Below are 13,445 nucleotides of genomic sequence, written 5' to 3' on the forward strand. Positions count from 1 at the left end.
TGGATGTCAGACAAGTTTTACCTTGTCAGGTTATGGATATTTTTATATTCCCTAAAAATAATCTAGAACTTTGTTCTGGGACAGAGTTTATTTATTTGGAAGCAGTTTGATCATTTTACTTTTAAACTTTGTTAGGCGGGACAGAGCTATGTTTATTCTTGGGTTAATTTCTCTGCTATTGAGACTCTTCTTTTTCAACCATTGCTCTGTGAATTATGAAGTTTTCTACTTTGGCTGCAGGAATAGGCACTATCTTGGGCCTGTGAGCTCTGGGCACTATTCCCTCTAATCCTTTTGGGTGTTTCTTTCCCAGGCCTCAGACAGTTTCCTCATAGTACACCCCCAAATACTGGAGGAGGATCCTGTACTGATCCCTGATGTTAACTCTCTGTGCAGCTCTCTGCGGTACTCTGCCCTGCCAACTCTAGCAGCTTTGGGGGATCTGCTGGTCTCTGTTGTCTGCCATATAAACTAATTTACAAAGCCAATTCTTCCTGATGAAACAACTATTCAGATAGATTTTCTATGAGATAAGACCTTTCTTTTTGAAAATTCAGAATACAAATGTTGATTTGCAATTTGATGAATACATTTTCAAAAATGCTGAGAAATAAATTGTAGAATATGTCTTGTAAGAATTTACTAAACACAGACATTAAAATGTTTGGATCTAAGACAGAAAAATGAATTTATATGCCATTTCTTATTAATATTTAAGCTATTTCTTACATTATTTTCAAGTAAAGAATGTATGATGAAAGGTTTGTATTTAATGTGTGTATAGATAGGTATCGATCTTCTGGGAATAATATAAGAAATATGTATAAATATTCAAAAATAACTACATTAATTTTGTTAGGCACCATTTAAATTGCTACATGCAAATAATGAAAAAGTGTATATTGCTAGAAACTAGTTCAACAACTATCTTAAACCTTAATTTTTTAAAATAAGTGATAGAATATAATCAACATTTTAAAATGAAATGGGACCAGGAACAGTGGCTCACACCTGTAATCCTAGCACTTTGGGAGGCCAAGGTGGGTGGATCACTTGAGGCCAGGAGTTTGAGACCAGCTTAGTGAACATGGTGAAACCCCGTCTCTACCAAAAATAAAAAAATTAGCTGGGCGTGGTGGCAGGTACCTGTAGTTCCAGCTACTCAGGAGGCTGAGGCACGAGAATCGCTTGAACCCAGGAGGTGGAGGTTGCAGTGAGCCAAGATAGCACCATCACACTCCAGCCTGGGCAACAAAGCAAGACTCCATCTAAAAAATAAATAAATAAAATAAAATGGATGAAGACTCACTATAATTAGGATAATTATTTTGTGATAGCGATTTGTTAAAGTAGCCTTTACACTATTGTGTTAAAGACAGTAATGTACAGGGAACTTGAAATAAACCACATAAAACATTTTATCTGTAGTTTGATCCAGTGTAACTCAGAGTTTTTGTAATCGTAGAAAATATTCTGGTTACATTTGGAAGACTTCACTAAACTTTATAAACAGATTATAGAGGGTATTCTATTTTAGCTGAATATTTTAAACTTTTATCTAATGCAAAAACAGTACAATTAGGTATAACATATTAGTGTGATTTTAATGTCTGAGAAGGAAAGTTATTTAATACTATAATACTATTTAATAGCTCACATTTATTGTGTTCTTACTGCTTGTTTCAACATTGCATATGTCACCTAATTTAATCCTTACAACAGCCCTAAGAGGTAAGTACTACATTTATCTTTATTTTACTGATGAGAAAACTGAGTCCCAGAAAATATTTTGCCTCAGTCAGTCCAGGAGTTGGTAAATAGTAAACCCAGAATTAGAACAGACACCTGCCTTCAGATGTTTTTTATTAACCTCAGTGGTACATTGCTTCTAAAGTTGTGCTGTCATTAATCATCTTCTTTGTTGGTAAAATGGATTTCAGTGTATTTTTTAAAATATGCTAGGATATGATACTCAAGAAAGTTATTAAACATCATCAAGTGCTTTGCAAAAACACTGAGTTATCTGTGACAGAAAAATTGATCCTATTCATTATGCTTTAATAAAAGGCAATGTTTAAAGAGGAATTTTGAAATGACCTTTAGTTGTGGAGTAGTTGAAAATATAGGAAATATTAAAACCAGTTTGTTTTTATTAACTTTTTGTTTTTATTTGGGAGAAAGGAGAGATCATGAATAGATTTTCTTAGTTACGTTATTTGAGGACACGACTAAAAGAGAAATTTGAAGATCTTATTTGTTTGTTGTAATAGTAGTAACAGCCCCAAATAGCAGCTGGTACTCATTGCATGCCAGTTGAGTACCATACCCTGCTCTAGAAACATCACATATTATTTAATCCTTACAAGAACTCTATGAGATGCAAGTACTATTCTTATCCTCATTGTCTAGAATTCAGGTTTTTCAGAATGATTTTAAGTATTGGACTGATTTGTTTTGACAGTTGCTGTCTTTTTGGGTTTGTATTGTCTTTGTCTGTGTCTTTTAGTAGCAGAAGATAAGTGGATAATTGCAGCAAGTATATACTTAGGTAATTTATTAATGGCTGCTGCTTACTATGCTGTACCCCCATTACCACACAGGTACCCCCTTTCTTGTTCCATGTACAGTGACCACATACACCTCTGCTCACCCCTTTTTCTTGCCATAATGTGCAGACCCCAATTTAGTACACTCTGGTTTTAAAGTCTTATTATATTTCCTTTCAAAATTTCAGTTTGTTCCAAATATTATAATCACTTCCTCTTTCATGTCTCTGCCAACTTCTCTGTTTAGTATTCCTTGTTTCCTGCTCAGACCAAATCTTTAATGAGGAGTTGGTTTTTCCCTGCTCCATGCTTGTCATAGTTTTTCATGTGTACCATTAAGAGTATCTTCTGAATCCAACTTTTATATATGCACAACATGCATGTAGCAATTTTATACTTGCTGTTATTTCCAGTGGTTATGTGTGTCTGATTATGTACAGGCGATTAAAAAAAGTTACTTGTTCGCCTTTTGCAATTTGTAAAATATCTAAATCTGTCTTTTGTTACAGTAAGAAAAATCTGTTTGTTTCTTTTTCCTTAACATCTCCCTGTTTTTTAGGTTTTATGGCAATTGGATATATTCCGACGAAGCTTGCGGGTTTTGACTGGGCATGTTTGTCAGGGAGATGCCTGTATATTTTGTGCATTGAAGGTAAGCTTTTAATAGCTCTGAAAAACTACTATCAATTGTTCCTTCAAAAATTTAAGTTTGATATATTGGGTCAGTTTGTTGTAACTAAAGTTCACTGTCAGGTGATTAACAGTTTTGAAGATGAATTCTTAACAGTATGACTTATTCAGGTTTGTGTTTTCATTTTCCTCTTTTATATAAGACAGTTAAAAATTAATATTCTAAGTATAAAATTGTTAGGAACATTATCTTTTTCATTATTTTGCAATTATTCTTATTCATTTTAACAAATGTTTTTGGAGCTACTACTGGGTTCTGGGTACCAGTGTAGTTACTGAGGATACAGCAGTGAACAAAACTGATAAAAATCCCTCTTCTCATAGAGCTTGTATTCTTATAGAGGAGGAGACAATAATAAGAAAGCAAAATATTATAGAGTATGTTAGATGGTAATAGTTGTAACAGTGGAAAAATACATCAGGGAAAGAAAATAGGGAGTGTTGTATAGGCAGGAAAGCGTCACTGAGAAACTGATATTTGAAATGACACCTTGAAGAGCCTTCCAGGTAGACAAAGAAACAGCAACTGCAAAGGCCTTGAGGTATGAGTATATCTGACATATTTAAGGAACACCAAGGAAATATGGATGGCAGGAGCTTTATGAGCAAGGAAGAGAGTGGTGGAAGATGAGCTCCGAGGTGAGGGTAGCCGAGGTGGCTTTAAAACATGTCTGTGGATTCTTTTGCATGCTTCCTTATCCAAAATCTAATTCCTTGAATATAGGCTGGCCTTAATGACTGATTTCTGTCAAATAGACTATGGCAGAACTGAGGCTGCAAGCAAGATATCTGAGGTTAGGTTAGTTTAGAAAAGGTGGTATAGCTCTCACCCCGCTCTGTCTCTTGAGTTGCTCAGTCTTGGAAGTGAGCCACCATGATGAGGAAGCCAGGTGGCCATGCAGAAAGACCACGTGGAGACATTCTGGACACAGCTAGAGCTGAGTTCCCAGCCCACAGCCAGCATCAACTGCCAGACATGAAAGAGTGACCTTCAGGTATTCCAGGTCCCAGCATTCAAACTGTCCAAAATGACTTTGAGTGGAGCAGAGACATACTGTCCCCACCCAAATTGCAGATTTATGTAACTACATTTTGGGGGTGGTTTAGTTACAGAGCAATAAATAACTAGAACAGGGGTTTAGATTGTGTAGGGCCTTATAGGCCTCTGTAAGGATCGTGGCTTTTTCTCTGAGTGATTTAGGGAGATGGGGGATTTGAACTAGATCCCTGTGGCTGCTCTGCTGAGGAAAATAGAAGGAAGACAAAGAAACAGAGCATCCAGTATATATTAGCAACTCATTCTTGTCACTGAAATCTTTTGCCAGAGAACTTAAGATTTTGTTATACATTTTAGAGATAAATGTGTCATTTTTTTACATTCTTGAATATTCATAATGAACACACACACATAGACACACAGAATTTTTTTTTTTTTAATGTATGTGCCTTAATTTCATTATGTTCCTGAAAAGGCTGTTTGAGTAAATCACCAAAGGAAGAAATTTTATATTCTCTTTTTCTAAGAACATGGCCAAATAGGGTTATTATTAGGAAATGAGGAATGAACCTAGATCACATTACAGTATCACATTTTATTTATTCCACAGTAAATTTTGAATGTTTTGTCTAATTGTAAAACCTAGGATTATTAATTTCCTAGACCAACTCTCTTGTAGCCCTGCACAGTCACCTGCCTCTTTCCTGTGCTTGCCTTCCTCTCCTTCCCTGTCAAAAACACACAGAAATACATTGCATTTTAGCCAAACTAGGCTCTATTTCTCAGAGCTGGTCCCCACCTCAAAGTCTCCTCATTGTTATTCCTTTTGTCTGGAATGCTTTTCTTCCAGATGTCCTCATGGCTAACACCCTTATTTCCTTTATGCCTCTCCTCAAATATTACTTTTCCATCAGTGAGGCCTTCCCCAACTACCCTAGGTAAAAGATAAGCTGCTTCCATCTGTAATATCCCTGCCATTCCTATCCCCATTACACTGCTTTATTTTTCTCTCGTGTATCTCTTTATTTTTCTCTACTGTACTTATCACATTCTGATGTTATATAATTACTTCTTTGCCTTCTCATTACTATAACTAGAATATAGTCTCCATGTGGGCAGGGTTGCCATCCATTTTTCTAGGGTAGAACAATGCCTAACATATACTAGGGAGGCAAAAAATGTATGTTGAATGAATGAGTGACAGTCTCGCATAGGATTAAAAATCTTAAACATTACCTGGAAGTTAATTGCCTAAATAAGAGATAAAATCTGAAAGTTATTTTTCATCTTTTACTATTCATAATTTTAGCTATTATAATGGCTAAAATAATTATAGTTCTGGGTATCTAATATCAGTTGACATCTGTGTTTTTTAATTTCTTATTTTATTTATAAATTGTATTTTTTTGCTGTAGTGAAACAGATTTGTGAAATGTTTTCTTTGTATGTTGATCTTAAAAATATTTTTTTTGAGATGACATGACCCTTTGAGCTAACATGGGACTGAATGTGACCAATACTACTTTGGTGGGCTGTCATTGAAAACTTTTCTTTCTTCCATGTAAGATGATTGTCATAAAATTGGAATTTATTAAAATGTTTTTTTCTTGCTTAAGTTTAATAAGGAAAATTGAAAATCAGATTAACAACTATAATCTCATGTTTCCAGTTTCTTAGGTTTAGATTAGAAACTGAATGATGTTTCCAGTTTCTTAATTTAGATTAGAAATACAGGTTGGGTATCTCTTGTCTGAAATGCTCAGGACCAGCAGTGTCCTCTGAGGGTAGGACCTGGGAACCCTACATGTTTAATTCTTGTGTCTGCTAACATTTGATTTAGAGGCTGGTGCAAACATTTCTACACTTGATGATACAAATAATTAATTTTTGTATGAAATTTTAGAGCAAAAGACTTCTGTATTATTTTCCAAGTATAGTGTTTTGAGTTTCTCTGTGTTGTAATGAAATTACTGAAATGTTTTTAAAGCTGGCATTAAACTTACTGATTTTCTTGTTGATTCCCAGACGATATTTGCACAGTTCCAACACAGTCGAGAAAAAGCACTTCCCTCAGATAACATAAGGCATGCTCTTGCAGAAAGTTTCAAAGATGAGCAGCGATTTCAACTTGGCCTTATGGATGATGCTGCGGAGTGCTTTGTAAGTATTTCTGATATTCCTTAAGAAGTCAGGATAGTAGTTTTCATTCCTTAGATGGTACAAATGTTGAGACAAATGAAACAAAAATTTAGAACAATAGAAAAATGTCAAAACTGGCCAGTAGATCCATATCTTACCCATCCTTCAAGCCTCAACTTCAATCCATCTGTGTTTTGTGTTGTACTTTTGGTTTTGATTATTTGTGTTGCTCTAATTTTTACTCTTAGGCTACTAAAATATTTTAAAACTTAGTTGGAGCAATAAGCTTTGCTGAATATAAATGATATCACTTAAATCAGTGTTCTGCCACTATAGGGTTCACATATGCAGCACATTCCTAGCAGTAATAGTTTTCATTGCATGCAATGATTCTCATTGGGAGAGAAGGGGATTTTGGTGGGATTTTGGTGGGATTTTGGTGGGTAACAGGGGCAACAGCCTGTTACCCACATTCCAGGTTGAAAATCACTGAGGTTGATGTTCTCAGGCTCTGTGTTACCACCATATTAGTAAATAGAGCATTCCTTTGATCAGGTACATACTTTATACATGTAAAATAGGTATGTTAATTATTAAATGTCTCATTAATACTGATGTCACCTATAATTAAGTTGTAACCATTTCTTCTCTCTTCTTTCTGTTTCTAGTCAGCAAATTTTGTAAATTCTTTAATCAGAAACCCTTTCAAAAGTTTTTTCTTTCCGTATTAATCCCCTACCACAACTTCTTCCAGTTCAGTATATTTAAGCCTCCTACTGATGTCCATTCAGCCTGTTTATTTATGTCCTATTTTTTTTGTTTGTTTTTTTTGAGACGGAGTCTCGGTCTGTCACCCAGGCTGGGGTGCAGTGGCGCGATCTCGGCTCACTGCAAGCTCCACCTCCCGGGTTCACGCCATTCTCCTGCCTCAGCCTCCCGAGTAGCCGGGACTACAGGCGCCCGCCACCACGCCCGGCTAATTTTTTGTATTTTTAGTAGAGACAGGGTTTCACTGTGTTAGCCAGGATGGTCTCTATCTCCTGACCTCGTGATCCGCCTGCCTCGGCCTCCCAAAGTGCTGGGATTACAGGCGTGAGCCACCGCGCCTGGCCTTATGTCCTATTTTTTAAATAACCACCATATTAATATGATTTTATTCAGGTTAATGCTTACTCTTCAAATATTTCTAAGATTTAAATCTAGACTTTTTATTCTGATATTTAAGGCCCTTTAGATTAAACTCCACCTTCCCTCAGTGCTTCATCCCTGGATTTTTCTTCCTAGTGAGATTATTCCATTCTGTTCCTCACATATATTTTTATATTCCTGTTTATACTCCTTATTTATAAGGCTGTTCTACTAGCAGCCTTTGCTCAAGTTCCTGAAATACTCAAAACTTTAAAAATCTATCATTTTGTCAAGGTTCAGACTAAGTCTATGTCTACCAGATAACACATGACCAAACCACCCAATCCATTCCCTGTAGAATTTACTGTCTGTAGAATTCATTTGGCATTTTTATATTATTAATTGCCTTTTTAAAAATGAGCATCTTCATGGTTTCCTTAGATGGAAAGCTCATTGACTAGCATCTTGCCTAGCACACTTGCATGTTGATTAAAATATCAATAATGGCACACACAGTAATGAAATATACTTTCCATATTTCTTCTGTTTATAATTGATTTTTTGCTTAAAACAAATATATTTTGAACAATGCTAAACTTTATAGTTTTACTTTCACTTAAATGAATTATTCTAATACATGATGTGATAATTCACAAAATGTCTAGAAATCTAGGCTTAAATTATTAAATGGTCTTAAATATCCTGGGGCAGAGGAGAGGGAAGTTAGCTAATGAATAGAATCCATTGGTTAAGCTTTGGTAAAAAGAATTCTGTTAAAGAAATAAATGCCCCTTGTTGATCTATATTGTAAATCAACATTTATATGAAATTCACGGCAGATTGCATTGCCTGCATTATGGTGTTAGTGTAGATACAGAGCCTTTGTTTTGCTGTTATTTGTACAGACTACCTAGATGATTCAAGTAGGATTTTTTTTTTTTTAATTATACTTTTAAGTTCTGGGTTACATGGGCAGAACTTGCAGTTTTGTTACATAGGTATACATGTGGCATGATGGTTTGCTGCACCCATCAACCCGTCACCTACATTAGGTATTTCTCCTAATGTTATCCCTCCCCTAGCCCCCCACCCCCCACAGGCCCCAGTATGTGATATTCCCCTCCCTGTGTCCATGTGTTCTCATTGTTCAACTCCCACTTATGAGTGAGAACATGTGGTGTTTGGTTTTCTGATCTTGTGACAGTTTGCTGAGAATGATGGTTTCCAGCTTCATCCATGTCACTTCAAAGGACATGAACTCATCCTTTTTTGTGGCTGCATAGTATTCCAAGGTGTATATGTGTCACATTTTCTTAATCCAGTCTATCATCAATGAACATTTGGGTTGGTTCCAAGTCTTTGCTATTGTGAATAGTGCCACAATAAACATACCTGTGTATGTGTCTTTATCCTAGAATGATTTATAATCCTTTGGGTATATACTCAGTAATGGGATTGGTGGGTCAAATGGTATTTCCAGTTCTAGATCCTTGAGGAATCTCCACACTCTCTTCCACAATGGTTGAACTAATTTACACTCCCATCAACAGTGTAAATCTTCCTATTTTTCTGCAACCTCTCCAGCATCTGTTGTTTCTTGGCTTTTCAATGATAGAGTTTTCTAAATATACAATCATGTCATCTGCAAACAGAGACAATTTGACTTCGTCTCTTCCTATTTGAATACCCTTTAGCACTTTCTCTTGCCTGATTTCACTTCGTCTCTTCCTATTTGAATACCCTTTATCACTTTCTCTTGCCTGATTGCCCTGGCCAGAACTTCCAATACTATGTTGAGTAGGAGTGGTGAGAGAGGGCATCCTTGTCTTGTGCCGGTTTTCAAAGGGAATGCTTCCAGTTTTTGTCCATTCAGTATAATATTGGCTGTGAGTTTGTCATAAATCTCTCTTATTATGTTGAGATACGTTCCATTGATACCTAGTTTATTGAGAGTTTTTAGCATGAAAGGCTGTTGAATTTTGTTGAAGGCCTTTTCTGTATCTATTGAAATAATCATGTGGTTTTTGTCATTGGTTCTGTTTATGTGATGGATTACATTTATTGATTTGCGTATGTTGAAGCAGCCTTGCATCACAGGGATGAAGCCGACTTGATCGTGGTGAATAAGCTTTTTGATGTGCTGCTGGATTCAATTTGCCAGTATTTTATTGAGGATTTTTACTTTAATGTTCATCAGGGATATTGGCCTAAAATTCCCTTTTTTTGTTGTGTCTCTGCCAGGCTTTGGTATCAGGATGATGCTGGCCTCATAAAATGAGTGAGGGAGGATTCCTTCTTTTTCTATTGATTGGAATAGTTTCAGAAGGAATGGTACCAGCTCCACTTTGTACCTCTGGTAGAATTAGGCTGTGAATCCATCTGGTCCTGGACTTTTTTTGGTTGGTAGGCTATTGATTATTGCCTCAATTTCAGAACCTGTTATTGGGCTATTCAGAGATTCAACTTCTTTCTGGTTTAGTCTTGGGAGGGTGTATGTGTCCAGGAATGTATGCATTTCTTCTAGGTTTTCTAGTTTATTTGTGTAGAGGTATTTATAGTATTCTGTGATGGTAGTTTGTATTTCTGTGGGATCGGTGGTGATACCCCTTTATGATTTTTTTATTGCATTTATTTGATTCTTCTCTCTTTTCTTCTTTATTAGTCTTGCTAGCGGTCTGTCTATTTTCTTGATCTTTTCGAAAAACCAGCCCCTGGAACCACTGATTGTTTTGAAGGGTTTTTTGTGTCTCTATCTCCTTCAGTTTTGCTCTGAACCTAGTTATTTCTTGTCTTCTGCTAGTTTTTGAATTTATTTGCTCTTGCTTCTCTTGTTCCTTTAATTATGATGTTAGGGTGTCAATTTTAGGTATCTCCTGCTTTCTCTTGTGGGCATTTCATGCTATAAATTTCCCTCCACACACTGCCTTAAATGTGTCCCAGAGATTCGGGTACATTGTGTCTTTGTTCTCATTGGTTTTAAAGAACGTCTTTATTTCTGCCTTCATTTTGTTATTTACCCAGTAGTCATTCTTGAGCAGGTTGTTCATTTTCCATCTAGTTGTGCGTATTTGAGTGAGATTCTTAATCCTGAGTTCTAATTTGGTTGCACTGTGGTCTGAGAGACAGTTATTTCTGTTCTTTTACATTTGCTCGGGAGTGTTTTACTTCCAATTATGTGGTCAGTTTTAGAATAGGTGCTGCAAAGAATATATATTCTGTTGATTTGGGATGTAGAGTTCTGTAGATGTCTATTAGGTCCACTTGGTCCAGAGCTGGGTTCAAGTCCTGGATATCCTTGTTAATTTTCTGTCTTGTTGATCTGTCTAATATTGGCAGTGGGGTGTTAAAGTCTCCCATTATTATTGTGTGGGAGTCTAAGTCCCTTTCTAGATCTCTAAGGACTTGCTTTATGAATCTGGGTGCTCCTGTATTGGGTGCATATATATTTAGGATAGTTAGCTCTTCTTATTGAATTGATCCCTTTACCATTATGTAATGCTCTTCTTTGTCTCTTTTGATCTTTGTTGGTTTAAAGCCTGTTGTATCAGAGACCAGGATTGCAACCCCTGCTTTTTTTTTTGCTTTCCATTTGCTTGGTAGATCTTCCTCCACCCCTTTATTTTGAGCCTATGTGTGTCTCTGCACACGAGATGGATCTCCTGAATACAGCACACTGGAGAATCTTGACTCTTTATCCAATTTGCCAGTCTATGTCTTTTAATTGGGGCCTTTAGCCCATTTACATTTAAGGTTAATATTGTTATGTGTGAATTTGATTCTGTCATTATGATGTTAGCTGGTTAATTTGCCTGTTAGTTGATGTAGTTTCTTCATAGCGTCAATGGTCTTTAAATTTGGCATGTTTTTACAGTGGCAGGTACTGGTTGTTCCTATCCATGATTAGAATTTCCTTCAGGAGCTCTTGAAAGGCAGGCCTGGTGGTGACAAAGTATCTCAGCATTTGCTTGTCTGTAAAGGATTTTATTTCTCCTTCACTTAGGAAGCTTAGTTTGGCTGGATATAAAATTCTGGGTTGAAAATTCTTTTCTTTAAGAATGTTGAATATTGGCCCCCACTCTCTTCTGGCTTATAGAGTTTCTGCAGAGAGATCCACCGTTAGTCTGATGGGCTTCCCTTTGTGGGTAACCCAACCTTCCTCTCTGGCTGCCCTTAACATTTTTTCGTGCATTTCAGCCTTGGTGAATCTGACAATTATGTGTCTTTCGGTTGCTCTTCTTGAGGAGTATCTTTGTGGTGTTCACTGTATTTCCTGAATTTGAATGTTGGCCTGCCTTGTTAGAGGTTGGGGAAGTTCTCCTGGATAATATCCTACAGAGTGTTTTCTAACTTGGTTCCATTCTCCCCATCACTTTCAGGTATGCCAATCAAACGTAGATTTGGTCTTTTCACATAGTCCCATATTTCTTGGAGGCTTTGTTAGTTTCTTTTCAGTCTTTTTTCTCTAATCTTGTCTTCTTGCTTTATTTCATTAATTTCATCTTCAATCACTGATATACTTTCTTCTGCTTGATTGAATCGGCTACTGAAGCTTGTGTATGCTTCAAGAAGTTCTCGTACTATGTTTTTCAGCTCCGTCAGGTTATTTAAGGTCTTCTCTACATGGGTTATTCTGGTTAGCCATTTGTCTAACCTTTTTTCCAGGTTTTTAGCTCCCTTGCGATGGGTTAGAACATGCTCCTTTAGCTCAGAGAAGTTTGTTATTACTTACCTTCTGAAGCCTACTTCTGTCAACTCTTCAAACTTATTCTCCGACCAGTTTTGTTACCTTGCAGGTGAGGGGTTGTATTCCTTGAAGGAGAAGAGACGTTCTGGTTTTTGTAATTTTCAGCCTTTCTGCTCTGCTTTCTCCCCATCTTTGTGGTTTTATTTACCTTTGGTATTTGATGTTGGTGACCTACGGATGGTGTTTTGGTGTGGATGTCCTTTTTGTTGATGTTGATGCTATCCCTTTGTTTGTTAGTTTTCCTTCTAACAGACAGGCCCCTCAGCTGCAGGTCTGTTGGGGTTTGCTAGAGGTCCACTCCAGACCCTGTTGCCTGGTTTTCACCAGCGGAGGCTGCACGACAGCAAATATTGCTGCCTGATCCTTCCTCTGGAAGTTTTGTCCCAGAGGGGCACCCGCCTGTATGAGGTGTCTGTCGGCCCCTAATGGGAGGTGTCTCCCAGTCAGGCTACAGGGGGGTCAGGAATCTACTTGAGGAGGCAGTCTGTTCGTTATCGGAGCTCAAACGCGGTGCTGGGAGAACCACTGCTCTCTTCAGAGCTGTCAGGCAGGGACATTTAAGTCTGCAGAAGCTGTCTGCTGCCTTTTGTTCAGATACGCCCTGCCCCTAGAGGTGGAATCTAGGGAGGCAGAAGGCCTTGCTGAGCTGCAGTGGGCTCTGCCCAGTTCAAGCTTCCCTGCTGCTTTGTTTACACCGTGAGCAGAGAACCAGCTACTCACGCCTCAGCAATGGCGGGCACCCCTCCCCACAACCAAGCTCCCGCATCCCAGGTTGATCTCAGACTGCTGTGCTAGCAGTGAGCAAGGCTCCGTGGGTGTTGGACCCGCTGAGCCAGGCACGAGAGGGGAACTCCTGGTCTGCTGGTTGGTAAGACCGTGGGAGAAGCTCAGTATTTCGGCCGGAGTGTACCGCTCCTCCAGGTACATTCACTCACAGCTTCCCTTGGCTAGGAAAGGGAAATCCCCTGACCCCTTGTGCTTCCTGGGTGAGGTGATGTCCTGCCCTGCTTTGGCTCGCCCTCCGTGGGCTGCACTCACTGTCCAACCAGTCCCAATGAGATGAACCAGGTATCTCAATTGGAAATGCAGAAATTACCTGTCTTCTGTGTCAGTCTCGCTGGGAGCTGTAGACCGGAGCCATCCAGGATTTTTTTTAAAGCTATCTATTTTTTCTTCATTTGAGAATGTTGGGAACACAGGA

At 37.9% G+C, this 13,445-nt stretch overlaps 1 protein-coding gene across 8 annotated transcripts in view; it reads left to right on the forward strand.

The window, feature by feature from the left end:
• The window catches only part of USP53 (ubiquitin specific peptidase 53), a 79,681-nt gene that overhangs the window by 29,717 nt on the left and 36,519 nt on the right, over positions 1 to 13,445 (forward strand). For all 8 annotated transcript variants that reach the window (XM_002815091.6, XM_063723619.1, XM_054554407.2 and 5 more), the window contains 2 exons: positions 3,106 to 3,198; positions 6,259 to 6,393. In XM_002815091.6, coding sequence (XP_002815137.3) covers positions 3,106 to 3,198; positions 6,259 to 6,393 — 228 coding nt within the window. The remainder of the gene's footprint in view (positions 1 to 3,105; positions 3,199 to 6,258; positions 6,394 to 13,445) is intronic.

The sequence above is a fragment of the Pongo abelii genome, chromosome 3 (assembly GCF_028885655.2).
Source record: "Pongo abelii isolate AG06213 chromosome 3, NHGRI_mPonAbe1-v2.0_pri, whole genome shotgun sequence".
NCBI lineage: Eukaryota > Metazoa > Chordata > Mammalia > Primates > Hominidae > Pongo > Pongo abelii.